The sequence below is a fragment of the Cibotium barometz genome, chromosome 37, assembly GCF_041138505.1.
Source record: "Cibotium barometz isolate CiBa-2024 chromosome 37, ASM4113850v1, whole genome shotgun sequence".
Taxonomy (NCBI): domain Eukaryota; kingdom Viridiplantae; phylum Streptophyta; class Polypodiopsida; order Cyatheales; family Cibotiaceae; genus Cibotium; species Cibotium barometz.
In genome coordinates, this window is record NC_141082.1 from 36,095,650 (window position 1) to 36,111,249 (window position 15,600).

At 45.3% G+C, this 15,600-nt stretch overlaps 1 protein-coding gene across 9 annotated transcripts in view; it reads right to left on the reverse strand.

Annotated features, from left to right (window-relative positions):
* Positions 1–15,600, reverse strand: part of LOC147617231 (uncharacterized) — a 258,130-nt gene that overhangs the window by 79,181 nt on the left and 163,349 nt on the right. For all 9 annotated transcript variants that reach the window (XM_086776855.1, XM_086776859.1, XM_086776858.1 and 6 more), the window contains 4 exons: positions 14,038–14,766; positions 13,762–13,943; positions 2,273–2,483; positions 1,935–2,117 (listed from right to left, as the gene is read on the reverse strand). In XM_086776855.1, coding sequence (XP_086632981.1) covers positions 1,935–2,117; positions 2,273–2,483; positions 13,762–13,943; positions 14,038–14,766 — 1,305 coding nt within the window. The remainder of the gene's footprint in view (positions 1–1,934; positions 2,118–2,272; positions 2,484–13,761; positions 13,944–14,037; positions 14,767–15,600) is intronic.

Consider the following 15,600-nt stretch of genomic DNA (forward strand, 5'->3'; position numbering starts at 1 on the left):
TCAGAGTTTTGCCTCTACCCTTAGACGCATGATGAAGGGAAATCCAAATGCCCTTACATTTGATGAGCTGGTTTCAGTACTCTTACAAGAAGAGCAGTCTAGGCTCTCCATAGCCATACCCAACTTGCTAGGGTGTTTTCCAAGCTTCCAAGAGTGTTTCCAAGTGCTAATCACTCGGGGAAGACACAATCCCTGAAGCCCAGTCTCTTGGGCAGAGAGAAACTACTCATGGCCTCGGCGACGAATAGGAAGAGGTAAGGTGCCAGAGGACAGCCTTGTCTAACCAAGCAGGAGAGGGGGAATCTGTCGCCATGGGCTCCCTGAATGAGAATCTGGCTGTGTAAGGCCGAGTAAAGTCCTGAGACTCCACGAGATAGCCCTTATCCACATGCCCCTACTCAACATGCCAAGCTGTGCACATTGACAGCACATGTGCCACAAGTGCCATCCCCCCTCCCGGGCATCTCCCTAGACAGAGCAATCCAAGTGCCGCAAACTACACACCCGATACCAAATGGTCCGAGGAGATGCTCCACCCAACAGCTTCTCCTTGATTCATCTTCCAACAAAGTGTTGCATCAAAATGTATTTTGAACTTTAGAAACGGTACGAAATGTGCAAGAAACATTTCTAAGCTTTGAAACGTGCTTTTGACATGTTTCTTTTCTCTCTTTTTTTAAGGATGAGGAGGATCTTAAGGAGGGAGAGTAATGATTTCTCTTGCAGCTAGTAGGTTTCAACTAAAAGCCATTATCCATACTACATAGTAGCCTGAATACTGTTCACACTTCTATTTCATTTGTGTATAGTGTACTCAGTTAGTGGAATTGTCATGATTGTAGTCACTAGTTCAATTTGATCTTTGACATTCGGAGTCTAGAATCCAGACATTGTCACATTTGCGATGCTTTTTTCTATTATACAGCATGCGGCATGCCTTGGTGTTTGGCATGAATGATCGATCATATTTTATGTTCCGTGTTCTTGTATGGTCTTTTACTGCATGTTCAGTGTCTTTGCATCACTTTTGTACGTATTTAAATGGTGGAATGCTCAAAAAATACATTTTTGAACAAACATTTTATACCCCATTTAATATATGAAACATTTTATAAAAATATGGAACATATGAAACGTTTTGGTAACACATTTCTAAAATGCCTCCCAACACTACATCCACCTTGTTTTGCTTCCGTTTTTCCAAAATCTTCCCATCATTTAGGCCATCGACTCCCACCTTACTGCAGCAGGCTGTCATGTCTTCTTTTTAATTCCTCCTTACATTCTCCTCCCCATGTTCTCCTCTTTTCCCTCCTCTTTCCTCTTTCTACTCACCCCTTCCTCCTCCTCTTGTTTTTCTTTTTTTCTACTCCTTTTTCCTCCTCCATTCTGCTTCCTTCTGTTTCTCTTTTCCTCTTTCTTCTCTTCCTCTTTTCTACTCTTTCTTCCTTCTCTTCCTCATTCCTTCCAAAATCCTGCCATATCCTTAGTACACTTAATGTATTGCTTTGTAATTTCATTTAATTTACAAGAGACAGTGTAGTTCCTTAGCAAGTTACATGTATTTTTCAATCGTTCTCTAGTGGTTTCTATAAGCCTTGACTACATTTGTTGATAATTTAAAAACAATGGTTTGTTTTTTGGACCTTGTGATTTCTTTACCAGGACATGAAACATTTCAAAACAAGACCTTAAGACCCGCAAACCATTTCTTGTGACTATCCTCCTACCAAAAAGTTGTGAGTTTAAACCCCGCAATCTATTGGAAAAAGGAATATTCCTTACATAACATGTTACATCTAATGGATTGGTGTTTATAAACAGGGCAAACTTAAATAACCAAACTCATTTCCATCAACAGCACACTATGCTCACCATATCTTAGAGATGATTTTTCCAAAAGTTTCACATACAAAGGAGATTTGTTTTCTTACCTGTCTCAACAATAATGGCTCAAGTGATGGATCAAGCTCCTCTCCAATGTTTTCTAGGAGAACTGGCAGCCCAAATTGGATCGCATTCTCCAAAGTTCGCATGTATTCTCCACCCCCAGAAAGCTTAATTATTTGCAAGTTTCTTTCCCGCTCCATGTTTCTGATCCACTTGTTTGCCTGGCCCTAAAATGTTCATGGGGGAAATCTTAAAACATGAAGTAGTCCAAAATATGCCTTCTTTTCCCAAAATTATTTTTTAAACGTTCTACAAACATCCATTCTTTTTTTGGGCCTGAAATAGCAACTTGAATTTCAAGCAATCACAAACCTTGCAATACCTGTGGGTCTATTAATAAAGGCCATCTTCTGGAGTTGGCCACAATAATTCCATTATCTGTGGAGAAGGAATCATTGGGGAGCCCTGAAATGATCCAATCTCGAATTTGAACAGGATTCCCCAAAACCGCCTTCAAAGAAAAGCTTGGAGAGCGTGGCAAGTTTTCTGATCTACACATTGTCATCCACATTTCGACTATCTCTTGACGATAGCTGCCATTTAAGATTCACAAAAGATATAGAAGCAACTCGTGAATTGCATCCTGCTTTTTTTTAAAAGTATTTAATTACAATAGATAGTGTATCATTATTTTTCTAAACAACAGAATACTCTCAACAAAAGATAGGTGTGTCTGATGCATCTCTTCTCAAAGTTAATGAAACAATTGACGTAATTGTCCGTACAACAAATCTGTGACAATACATGCGGAGTTTGGGGTAGCCCCACTGTTCATAGATAGTCTCTTCCACACCATTACTTACATTCAGCATGTATCCCTCAACAGAGATGGTATCACTAGAGTCTTCTATGCAGCTGTATCATGAAAGGGAGAGGGAGCAGGACAGATAGGCCAGACTGCCCTCCATCTCGCGGAGAAGACAGCCGCCAGCCTTACCAAACCAGGTATGGTACTTGGAGGTAGATGCACATGGATTGCAGATGGATCATCTCCCCCCATTTCAGTACAACCTAGACTACATGCAGATGCACATGTCACATGCTATGCGCATCGCGATTGGTCAACTCAGAGTATCCTCCCATCACCTCTGAAAAGAGAATGCAAAAGCCACAAAACATCCCAGGAGAGGAGCGATATGTAGAGTATGCACCATAGGGGAGATAGAGGATGAGGCCCACTATATGTTCAGATGCCCAGCGCATTATGAGCTACAGGCGAGATTTCACTGCCTCGTCAGGGAGGGGTTCGGGCCACTGGTACGGGTGATGCAGTGTGAGGATCACAGATGTCTCCAGATGTACCGGATGAGCTCAGGTGCTGACTGAAGGAGGAAGAGTCAAACACAAGAGTTGTTAGAATCAGTGCAGACTGAAGCAGTGCTGACAGATACAGCGCTAACAGATACATATCTGACTGAAGGAGGTAGAGTTAGGCTCAGTACTATCTGAATCAAAACAAACCAACACCTTCAGTTTTTGTTTGTATTCTTTGGTGTTTGGGGGTGGTGCCTTGTATACCTGATCTCATCTTGCCTTCCTGCAGTGCTAGCTAGTTTTAGCTAGTGTGGGAGTTAAAAAAGCTCTCATAGACTGGTGCCCCACTAAGGAAGGCTCTGAATCAGGTATAGCTTGTGTTAAGAAGTAGGTATTATGGAGCACAGATATATGCCTACCTATTTGGGGATTCCTTTGTTCTTTGGTGAGGAAGTGAAAGATGCTTAATCATTTTTAGAAAATGTGACTTCGTGTATTTTGAGCAACAAAGATACACCAGTAGATAGGAGGACTACCTTGGTCTTGGGTCTGAGGAAAGAGGTCAAGGAATGGTTTAATAGTTAAGACAGATAGGTTCAGCAGGACCCTGATCAGTTGGAAGCAGCTTTCAAAACTCAATTTTGCAAAGAAAGAGATGCAACAACCTTATGGCAGAAGATTCTTGGTTTGAAACAAAAGAAATTGGATAAATACATTGAATATAAAGTGGAATTTCTCAAGTTACAGGGCAGGTGGATTAGAGCCTTAACCAATCCTAGAGAGGTGGCAGAGCTTTTGAAAAAAGACAAATTTATCGTAGGTCCACATCCTCTGCTGAAGGCCAAAGTGGAAGAGGTAGAACCTGCTAACTTTAAAGAAGCACAAGCCAGAGCCTTGTATAAGGCAAAGCAGTACAAACACAAGAAATACATGCAAGAGGCAATAAAAGATGAAGGACCATCAACAACAAAAGGAGGGGAAATAGAAATAGAGAGCAAGAAAGAGCGGACTATGCAAGGAGGACACCCTTAGGCCATAAGAATGAGAGATGGTGAGAACAAAGAAGCAGGTGGGGCAGATAGAGGTAGAGAAATGCAAAGAGGTAGAGGATGGATCCCTAATTTGCAATGTTGGAATTGTGGGGAGTTTGGTCATGGTATGAATAATTGCCCTTGGCTTAGAATGGAGCCTGGTCAAGCTGTCCCAGCTTATCCACAGGTTGTTTCACAAATACCACAGATTTTACCAATGGGAAATCAGCAAGTGCAAGGTGGAATCAACAAAGTAATCTATGAGCTCAAGGACCATGACAAGAAACACAAGAGAGGGTAGTACATTTGGTTGAGTTGGAGAAGCCAAATGAAGCAATGCAAGATGATCTTTCTATGTGTTCATCCACAATTACAATGGGCAAAGTTATGTCAGCTCGGATGACAATATGGGGTGTATGTGTGATAGTCAATTGATGAATGAATGAATGGGTTTTTGAGGAATTGTGTGAAGTTAATGGCTTATTTGATGAGAATGGTGAGAACAATAGTGATGGTGAGTACATATTGGAGATGGGATCTAGTGCAGAGGTAGAGCCAGGTGAGTCTTGTGTGTGTTTGCAAGAAGAGATGCCCATGGTAATGGAAAGCCAGGTGATGTCGTCGGATTGCTCACCAAAGAGTGATAGCCGTGAGTTAGGTAAGGAGGATGGAGAAGCGGTACATCATGAGGCTATGCGCATAGATTTTTCCACATGTTTTGAGAGTGTTGATACAGTAGGACGGATCGTTAGCCACTGAGCCCGAGGAGATTAGAGCTATTGCCACTGAGTTCTACAGAGACCTGCTTTCAGCGGAGCCAGCCACCACGGAGGCACGTGATGCTTGCAGGCAGACTGTGTGGGCCCATGTGCAGAGGAGGGTCACAGATCGTATGCGCACAGCTTTGGGTGAGCCCCTTTCAGAGGATGAGCTTGGTGAGGCTGTGAGGGCACTCCCGCGTCATAGTTGCCCTGGGGAGGATGGATTCACGGCTGCCTTTTTTATGCGCTATTGGGACCTTTTGGGGCCAGGCCTCCGCAGGGGTTTTCAGCATGTTTTGGACACTGGGGTGATGCCACAGAGTTTTTCAGAGGGCTTGATCTTTCTTATCCCCAAGGGGGAGGGAGTGTCAGATGATATTCGGTAGCGGAGGCCTATTACGATCCTCAATTTTGTCTACAAGGTCCTAGCCAAGGCCTTGAGTTTGAGGATCCAGCCCTTCCTTGGGGATTTGATTCATGCTACCCAGACAGGATTTGTCAAGGAGCGCAGTATCCTTGACAACATTTTCACCTTCTGGGAGGCGACGGCCCGAGCTAGATTTCTCGGCGAGGACTTGGTCGTTATGCTTCTCGATTTTGAGAAGGCATACGATATAGAGTCGACTGGGTTTTTCTAGAGGGCACTATGCTTCGCCTGGGTTTTGAGCCAGACTGGATTCGAGGGGTGGCGGCTCTATATTCCACAGCTCGTAGCCAGGTGTTGATGGCACGAGGACGGGGGCCGAGTTTTGAGCTGACCAGATCACTCCGTCAGGGATGCCCTCTCGCTCCATTCCTTTTTTTTTTCTTTGCAGAGGCTAAGAGCATGTATCTGACAGCAGAGGAGGTTGGTTTGAGAGGACTCCAGCTTCCAATCTGGGGTGAGGACTTGCTTGAGTCTGAGTTTGCTGATGACACGGGATTGTTTTTGCATGGCCAGGAGGCCAATCTACAGAGGGCAAAGCAATCTCTACAGGTTTTTGGTGTGGCTTCGGGAGCATTGATCAATTGGCGCAAGACAGTGGCTTTTTGGATCAGTAGCACCCTCGCTTTGGCATGGAGCCCAGACCCGAGTTTTAGATGGATTCCTCCTGGCACAGCAATGCAGTATCTGGGATGCCAAATTGCACTTGATTTGTCACTTGAGCAGCAGATTGCCCCGCTTCTTCTGAGCATTCGGAAGAAGCTTTTATATTGGAGTACAGCTCAGCTTTCCTTGGCTGGGAGGGTGGTGGTGACAAATCAGGTGCTTTTAGCGACTATGTGGTATATCACATCTTGTTGGATTTTCTCGAGCTCTTGCATCAGCCAGGTACAGAGGCTGATCAGGAACTTTCTTTGGTCTAGGCGAGATGGTCAGCCGGCCCGGGCTAAGGTTGTTTGGGCAGTTATTACTCTTCCGCTGGCCCAAGGCGGCTTGGGCATTATAGATCCAGCTGATTAGAGTAGAGCCTTGTTGGGGAAGCTTATTGTTCGGGGGCTGCTTCCAGGCGCTGAGCCTTGGAAGGAGCTTCTTTTTCAGCGGCTGCAGGCTAGAGCTCCCCCAGGAGAAGGGGGCACTTGGGCACTAGAGATACGGTGGATCTTCACAGAGATGAGGAGGACAGGCCTCAGTAGAGGATGGGAGGACAGATTTGCCTTGAGTATCTTGCGAGCTTGGGAGTTGCTAAGATCGGGGCTTTCTCAGAGACCTCCCACTTGTGAGGAGGAGCGGGCCAGATAGCCGCTCATCTGGAGCCGCGCGGTACACACAGAGCAGGGTCATATGCTGGGTTCTCGGCCTCGTCTAGCCTGGGGACCATTGGCGGCAAGCCCAGCACGCAGTTTTGGAGATTGGCAGGCCTTTTGCAGTCTCCCAGAGGAGATCTAGGCGGAGAGGCTGAATCATTTCAGAGGGGGGCTGATTATGAGGGATGACATTCAGGAGGCTCTCACTGAGGAGTGGTTCACACCTTTTGAGCCAGCGGCCCCACGGTGGATGGGAGCCTTTACACAGTTGGAGATCCTGATTGCTGTTAGAGCTTGCACTGAGGATGGTAGATGCCTCTACTATGAGATACAGGATGAGGGCAGACTTCAGAGAGTGGAGGCGGAGTCGCCTTTGGTTGCAGAGTGCATCTTTCAGAGGATACAGGTAGTGGTCGCCGCTTCTCGAAAGTGGCATATTGATCCACACCCTGCAGATGTGGACTCTGATTGGTGCATATGGGCATATGCTGCGTGTCCCTTGGCCCAGCTCCAGTGGGACCCTGGCGAGTACGAGTGGCATGATCCTTACGCGTCCCCTGAGGCCACAAAGATCACCTTTTTCTAGTACACTGTCCGCTTGGGGAGGCATATTTTGACTGCGAGGAGGACGGTCTCTCTAGCTACAGGGACTCTCACAGGAGTTCTTGGAGGATTTTTGGACCAGGCTCTGGGCTAGCAGACAGGCACGCAGGATCTCGGCTTTCCAGTGGCTGGTTGCCCACAGGGGCTCTGCAGTTGGCACCTGGCTTGTCTACAGTGGCCTTTCGCCGGCCTGCGTCCGATGCAGCCACCCATTGGAGACACAACGACATTGCCTATGGGACTGTCCACAGGGGCAACAGATTTGGCTGAGGATTCTACACATTTTGGCCCCCCTCTCTCCAGAGGGAATGTATACGTGGGGAGCCGCTGCTTGGTCGACTTCGTTAGGGCTAGCTCTGGGATACGAGACGGAGCAGGCAAGCTAGGCCATCAGATTCATTGGGGGCCAGCCTCACCTTGTTCCTTCACAGGACAGCCGGTTGGACACAGGAGAGAGAATGGGAGCTCCTCAACAGCCTCACCATATGGTTCACCTGGAGAGCCCGTTGTTTCAGGGCCTTTGAGGGGAGACTGGAGCCACCAGCAAAGACTGTTCGTGCTATCTGGCAGGAGTTGATTCACACCCAACGAGGCCAGTATGACCGCATCCGGGGCGACTCAGATCGAGTGATCTTGCGATGCCAAGCCTTCCACACCACTTGGCGCAGCGGTCCTTTCTATACTCTACACGCGGGTAGCCCCCGCTGGCACTACAGGCCACCTGTTTGGATTTTCCCCCCTCCTATTGTATGATATAGCCTCTCAGTTATTTATACTTTTCTGCACCTAGGGAGAGTCTTCCTAGCTGCCTTGATTGGATCTCTGCTCTGCCTTCTTATGAGCAAGAGAGGGTTTGTAGCCCATTGGGCTTTTTTCTTTTTACAACTAATGAAAGAATCTTTTCATGGAAAAAAAAAAGGAAGTTAGGCTAAATAGATGTTGAATTAAGTGGATGTTGACTAGTTCAGTGCTGATAGGATCAGTGCTAACTAAGGGAAGAAGAGGAAGTCCAGTGCTGAAAAGTTCAGTGTTGACTGGAGGAAGATTCAAGCACAAGAGCTGTCAGAATCAATGCAGACTGAAGCAGTGCTGACAGATATAGCGCTCACAGATACACATCTGAGTGAAGAAGGAAGAGTAGTGCTCAGTACTATCTGAATCAAAATAAACTTTAGGGAAGAAGAGTCAGAATAGGAGTTGACAAATGGGAGGTTGGTCAGGTCAAGAGTTGTCAGATATGAGTCTATTTGAGTTAGGTACAGTTAGATTGTGAGCTAGTCAATACTGAAGTGTCACGATCAATGCCAACTGAATCGATGTTTATAGAAACAAAGCTGACTGAAAACAAAAGTGATAGGATATAGAGCTCGTGTTGTCTAAACCATACCCGACTAATAGAGACAAAGGAACCAAGTTTACAGAGTAAGAACGGACTAAATCAGTGCTGAGTGGAAGAGGGAGTGAAGGAATGGAGCCGAAAGGATGAGAGTTGAAGTAGAAGGAATTTAGATCAGTGCTCATTGAACCCAGGTTGATTGAACCAGTAGAACCTGTATCTGCAGACTGAATCAGAACTATTTGAAGCAAAGGGTGTTAAGATCTTAAAACGTCAAAAGCAAGATCAATCTGAATATCTTGGATATGGGTTAGTCAATCCTAAGAGATGGGGAAATCCTCTGTCAAGGGCACATTGTGCGCCATGCATCAAAAGAAGATCGGGTTAATATTTCCGAACCAGGACGTGGCGGTGGATGGCAACGTGAACGAATCTACAGACGTCCGGGGGGGGGGGGGGGGGGCCTGGGAAGAGTTCTCTTTTGTTTTTAACAGCCCGCCCACCGGTCCCAACTTCGAAGCTCCTACCAAAGAAAAACCTCTATAGAGATCACTCCCTCACGCTCACTAAGGATTGATTCATCCAGTATCCGAGCTACCTAGGTGTTCACATGTTCCATGCCATAGGGATTGTGATTGGCCAAATACATGTTTAATGAGACTCCCCCGTTCGGGATTGATCACAATCTTGTCTTACACTTAAGCAATTAACACAATTAAACAAATTGAAAACGGCACGAGCTGAAAATTGAAATCACTTGCACACTGCACTAGGGCCGGGAAGGGCTGACTCCCCTTGTAATAGATTGTATTATCAAGGTTCCTCTTACAAGCTTCCCGGTCATTCACATGCCAAACTGTCTATAGGCATTCATGTAAATGAAAACAACATTGCAAACATGGTTGTTGATGCGGTTGATTACTTCCATAGCTTCTATTTGATTTCCGAGTCGCACTCCTTGATCTCTCATAGCTAATCAAATGCAACTATGCTCCATTGGCATCCATACACAAACATTGTGTGTGCCAAGACCAAGACAGGACCATAATGACTAGTATTCGGATCTTGAGTAAGTGAAAGAGAGCTTAAATGAGATCTTACCGCAATTCTGCTTCTCGCCTTTCAGTACAACCATCGTAATTCTCCTTCTTGTCTTTGATTGATGTCCACGCTTCCACGGGTCGATTTCTACTCCCAGCTGAAATTAGGGTTTCTGTAAATTAGGTTTTTCAGGAGGTATTCAAACTCCAAAATTAGGGCTTTTGGGTGCAATGGATGGCCTAAGCAGAGGGCTATAGATTTACTATAGTTGCCCCAAAAATAGGGTTTTTGATAAAATTAGGGTTTCTATAAATTAGGGTTTACAAAAAATTTGCAAACAACATAATATTTAGGAGGCCCCATATTCATGAATAGAAGAGGAATTTTGCAAATTGGTGATCATATGGAGACTATATAAGTAGAAGACAAGATTTCTCAAGCTTTCAGGGCTATGGGAATCATGAAAAAGAAGTAAATCATCTTTTCTATAAGTGTGTGTCCAAAAATGAAAAAAGAAGCCCCCATATGGTTGGTGCCCACTTGTAGAGACAGGAGAGAGAAGGAAGATAACTTTTCCCAACATGTAGAGGATGAGTGGAGGGTGCCTATTGGGCCACCCGTCCAAACCATCCCTCCTCTTGGCATGTGGGAGGCCGCCTAAAGCTCATAACCTGCAGAAAAGGGCGCTTGAATATATGCTTGGCCGACCGGGAGTGGAAACTCGTCCAACCTCTTTATAAATTGTCCGCCTGAACTTTAATAAAGTGTGGACCTACAAAAGAGAAACAATTGTCATTTGGTCAAAAAATGAGGAACATAGAGTAAAGGAGTATACTTACCACCTGTCTACATCCCACAAGCGAGGTCAGAAGACAATTTCACTCGCACGGTTCACAAGAGGGCGTCCCCAACTCATGAACTACATGCACAATTCACGCATGCAACAAAACAATTCATGCGAAAACAGGTTAAAAACCTTACACGCATAGATGCAATGCAAGAATGCACCATGGTGCAGTTTCCCATTTCATTTAGCTAGTAACCCATGGTACCATATTCTGGATATGGGCACGGATCAATATCCCCAGCCTACATAACCAGCCTATTGGCTCTTGGTGTTGACAACAAGTCCTCGACGATGCCAGACCATCTCATGGAACTCGTCTATAAGCCTGAAGCGCAGAGAATGCCCCAATATTGACATCCCCCCCCTGCTTCTAAACACTTGACCGCAGCTGAAATGCTTCCAGGTATGCTCAAAGGAGCTGCAGATACTCCTGAAAGTAAGCTTCATCCATCCACTTTGCATCCATGGGAGAATAATTCTCAAATTTCACAAGATAGTGTCTTTGTAGCTTGCCACTTGCAAGTATACGCTCTTTATGAAAGACAATTTGTTCGGGTTGCAAAACCTCTTCCACCTCATCCACTTCCGGTGGATCCTCTAGGATTGGTTCCATAGGTGGAGGTCCCACATACTTGCGCAAGAGGCTCACATGGAATGCATTTTATATCTTCTAATGATCTGGTAGATCAAGCCGGAAAGCCGCATCATTTATCTTTTTGATCACTTTGAAGGGTCCATAATACCAGGTAGAGAGATTAGGGCATGCTACCTCCTTATCAGGTCTCTTACTAAGCCTGGCTTTCTCAAATTTCAGCAATACCAAATCATTTTCTTTGATATCCAATTGCCTTCTATGCTTTACTTGAGAACGTTCAATGGTTGTCCGAACCTATGCATAGGCAATACCAAGGTCCCTTACGTACTCATTGGCAGCAAAAATTTCATCCTTAGTGCATAGGATGGGTGGCAATACCACTTTGATGAGATCTGCGAGAGGTTTCAATGTCTATTCCATGAGGGATTTGGCCAACTTTCTAAGGTGATTGAATTCTGAACCAGCATTGCCTAGGACTCTTCCTGCTCGAGCTTCGTAAACACAAGGACACTTTCTTGAGAGAGCTTTGGCCCCAGCCACCCCGACCCCTCCCTCACCAGCCAACCATCACCAGCTTCTTCCGAACCTAGGAGGACACCCATACATTGGATCACATGGATCCACCTCGGGTTGCTATGGATCCACCTCACCCAAGAGGAGTTACCTCAGACCAGGCCTCCGCATTCCAGCGTGCCCGACGCCCTTAGCCTCCAAGCGTTGGCCACGATCCCCTCATCAGCTCCGGATCCAGGACACGCTTTATCACCATCAAGCTACCTATCCACATGATGTAGCTGAGGGAGATCTCGCGGCTATATTTATAAGCCCCATGCTTGATATTTTTGGAGACTGGTAAACCATCTATTGGGAGCTAATGCTCTTCTCATGTTTCATGCTCCTGGTATTCCATGATGGGATTTCCATGGACAGTTTTGTATCCATCTTTGGAGATGGTTTTGATTTGTTCTATTTTATTGTCCATTCCATGATGAGACACGCCATGGACATTACTGTATCACTTTGGTCTCATAGGCCCATTGGGTCTTTAGTACATGCTTAATATATCTTGCTTTCTTTCTTTCTCTCTCTCCTGTTTTTTGCCTGCATTTCCTACACATTAGGGTTAAGCCTAACCCAACAAACGTAGCAATGATCCTTCTTTATGCATGTAAATGATAGATTCACATGTATGGTATTTTGACAATGGTGCTTGAAAGCACATCACATCACAACGCCAGTTGTTTACTTCATTGGGAGATGCCCACAAGGATTCTCGTCATGCATCTAGGCATCATGGTGATTATGCTCTTATGAGCATCTTGTGCGATGAAGAAGAGCCAATTTCATTTGATGAAGCACAAGAGGATCAAAATTGGATGCACGCCATGCAACAAGAATATGATTCCATTTTGAAGAATGGCACTTGGGATCTAGTGGACTTGTCTTTTGGCAAAAAGGCTATTGGCACAAAGTGGGTCTAAAAGATCAAAAGGGAGTCTGATGGTAGCATTGATAACTACAGAGCTAGACTAGTGGCAAAGGGCCATGCAAAGCAAAAAGGCATAGATTATGAGGCCGCCTTTGCTCCCACTTCACACATGACTACCGTCAGGGGTGTTATTTTATAGACATCTTTGTCATGGGTGGTGTGTGAACACTCTAGGACCGATAGGGGCACTTCTCTCATTGGGAGGTTTTTTCGCCGTGGAGAAGAACACACTCTATCTCACTTTTGGGGCTGTGTGTGTGTGAAGTGACTTTTGTACTTTAGGTCGCTCTCACTTATCATCTCCAGTTGCATTGTGGTACACCCAATGATCATCAATTATTGTGCCTCTTTGCTCCAACTGCTTCACTATGTGTGTTTGTGTGTGTTGTGCATTGCTGCAAACCCTAAACACCATTTGTATGCAGGTTATATTGTACTCATATCAAATTCAGCCGAGAGGTTGCAGAGGCAATTAGGTGCACTTCTGACATTCTGTGAGGAGAGAAATCGTCCAGTGAATCTTAACAGACCAAGAGGAAATGTTCTTTAACATGTCGCATCAGGTAGCCACACTAGACATACATTTCACAAGCAAGGCAGACCAAGACAAGATGCTATTTCACATGTCGCATCAGGTAGCCACTAGACATGCATTTTCATTCACAAGGCAGTTGAGATCCTCACCTCTTATGTATACTCGTGAGTCACCTTCACTGGGCCTTTTTTCACCCCACGCCCGGTGGCAAAGGCATGGATGGCTAAGAGGATATGGAGCCCTAGTCCACCCGCTAGAGAGGCAATGTTTCCAGGCCCACTTCCAGAACCAAGTACGAAGAGCTGACTTTTTGACACATTGGTCAGACCTGCCATGATGAATGGAGTTTCTTTTTCAGGACCAGGCTTCGGAGAGGAGGATTTGTGGAGGATAGAGAGTTTGCATGTTATGACACTTGAAGTCAACAGTGTACTACAACAGAGAGAAAGGAGATCCTTTGAGAACATCTTTATTGTAATAAGTACTACAGGAGAGCATTAAGCATTGTCCAAAGCATGTCCTTAAAAAGCTTTACCAAATAACCTAGGTGCCCCGCTACATACAGTAAAAAGACTCAGGTAAAAAACAAACCTTGCAGGGAATGCTCCAAGGTATGCTATTATTCCAGCAGCAATCAGGACATCACCGATCAGGTTTCCATATTGGTTTCCTAATTCCTTGGCTGCAGCCATCCAGCGAGATCTCTCACCACCAAGGCCTCCAATAAGCTGCTCTGCTCTCTCAAGCTTTATAGTACACATCTTCACATCATGCTGGGAGCCGGAAAAAGAAAAAAGGTTATGTGGTTGGAGAGAACCCAAGCACAACCAGATTCCTTGTATTCTTCTGAAGGCATAGAATCAATACCTGGAGATTCTCTTTCTTCAGCATGATTGCTTCAAGTTCCGCTTCTAGCCTTGCAAGTTTCTCGAGAATAACTTTCAATTCTTCTTGTTTCGCTCTCAAACCTTCCATGACTTGCTGATACTTCTCTTCTGCAGCTTTGAGTTTCTGCCTTTTCGGAGCAACAAATTTTGCCACAACATCATACTTGTCCATGGCAATAATCCATTTGCATAGCCCCTCGGCTGCGGCGGAGGCATTGGCTGCTCTCTCTGGAGTGAAATCAGCATTACTGATATAGTTCTGACGTACTTTTACCATGATCTTAGGATCTATGTTATCTTTATCATAATCTTTTAAATTCAGAAGGAAATCACGATTGTTCAGCAACGTCACTGAGGGTTTCCAATAGTCCAGCACAAAGCCACCTTTACCATCAGGTTGCTTTGCTGGTTTCACATCTAGGACTACACAGACGGCCTCCATCACCAGCTTCACAGCTGCAGGAGGGTTTGCCAACTTCTTCACATAGTTGATATCATTGGCTGAAAGGGTATCCAGAGCTGCTAATGCTTCTTCAAGAACAGGCATAGCACTTGCTAATGCAGCTTCGCATTCATCTCTTATAAGTTTTGCTTCGGCCGCCTGTTTACTGGCTTCTGCCTCGTCACGCTGTACAATGGACTTTTTTGGTTCAACTACCTCCTTTTTTTCCCGTTCCACTTTAACCATGAGCTTTTCTACCTCCTCCACCTAAATAATTGTATACCCAGATGCAAAACAAGTCAGAAAGTACAAAGCTGTCACAATGTACAATATGTTGGTAGCATCAAGTGAGACAAATGAACCACACTGCAGATGTATCCTCTTTGAGCCTTTTGGAGGAGAGAGAAAGAAAGAGAGATATGTTAACGACTTCAAAAAATGCAAAGGGTCTATGAGACCAGAAAAATAGTACAATGTATCATGATGAATACTTAACCATGGAAAAAGAAAAAAACCGTACGAAACTAGCTACATAAGCTAAAGTATCCATGTGATGCAACATGATAACAATGTGTGGTCATACAATGATACCATCCTGCTCTAGAATACAATGCAAAGCAGCTATAACATCTTCCCCCTTGTGACGAGGGGCGCCAGAGGCATTAGGCACACTGGAATGCAAACGCCTAGTCCCCTCTCGGGGGAGGTGGGTCCCTTTTTTTTCCCCGGAAAAAGATCCTTCAATTAGTTAAAGAAAACAGCCACAAAGGGCTAAGTACAACCACGAAGGGCTAAATACAAACTCGCCTCATATATGGGTGGGAAACAAGTGATCATAAGGGGAAGAGATGCTTCTCCTCCGGCTGGCTATTCTATGAGGAGAAGGCTATCTCATACAGGGGGAAGGGGGGAAGGGGCAGGGAAACACACAGGTGGTCTGTAATGCCAAATGGGGTCACCGCCTCTATCTGTGAGGAAAGGGCCAGGCCTCCAAAGTCTCAAGAAGGCTTCCCGCCGCTTCCGCATGCGGTCAGAACCTCTCCCTGTAACTTCCCCCACTGACCGTGGAGGGATCCCAAAGACAATGTCGCTGAGACTCCT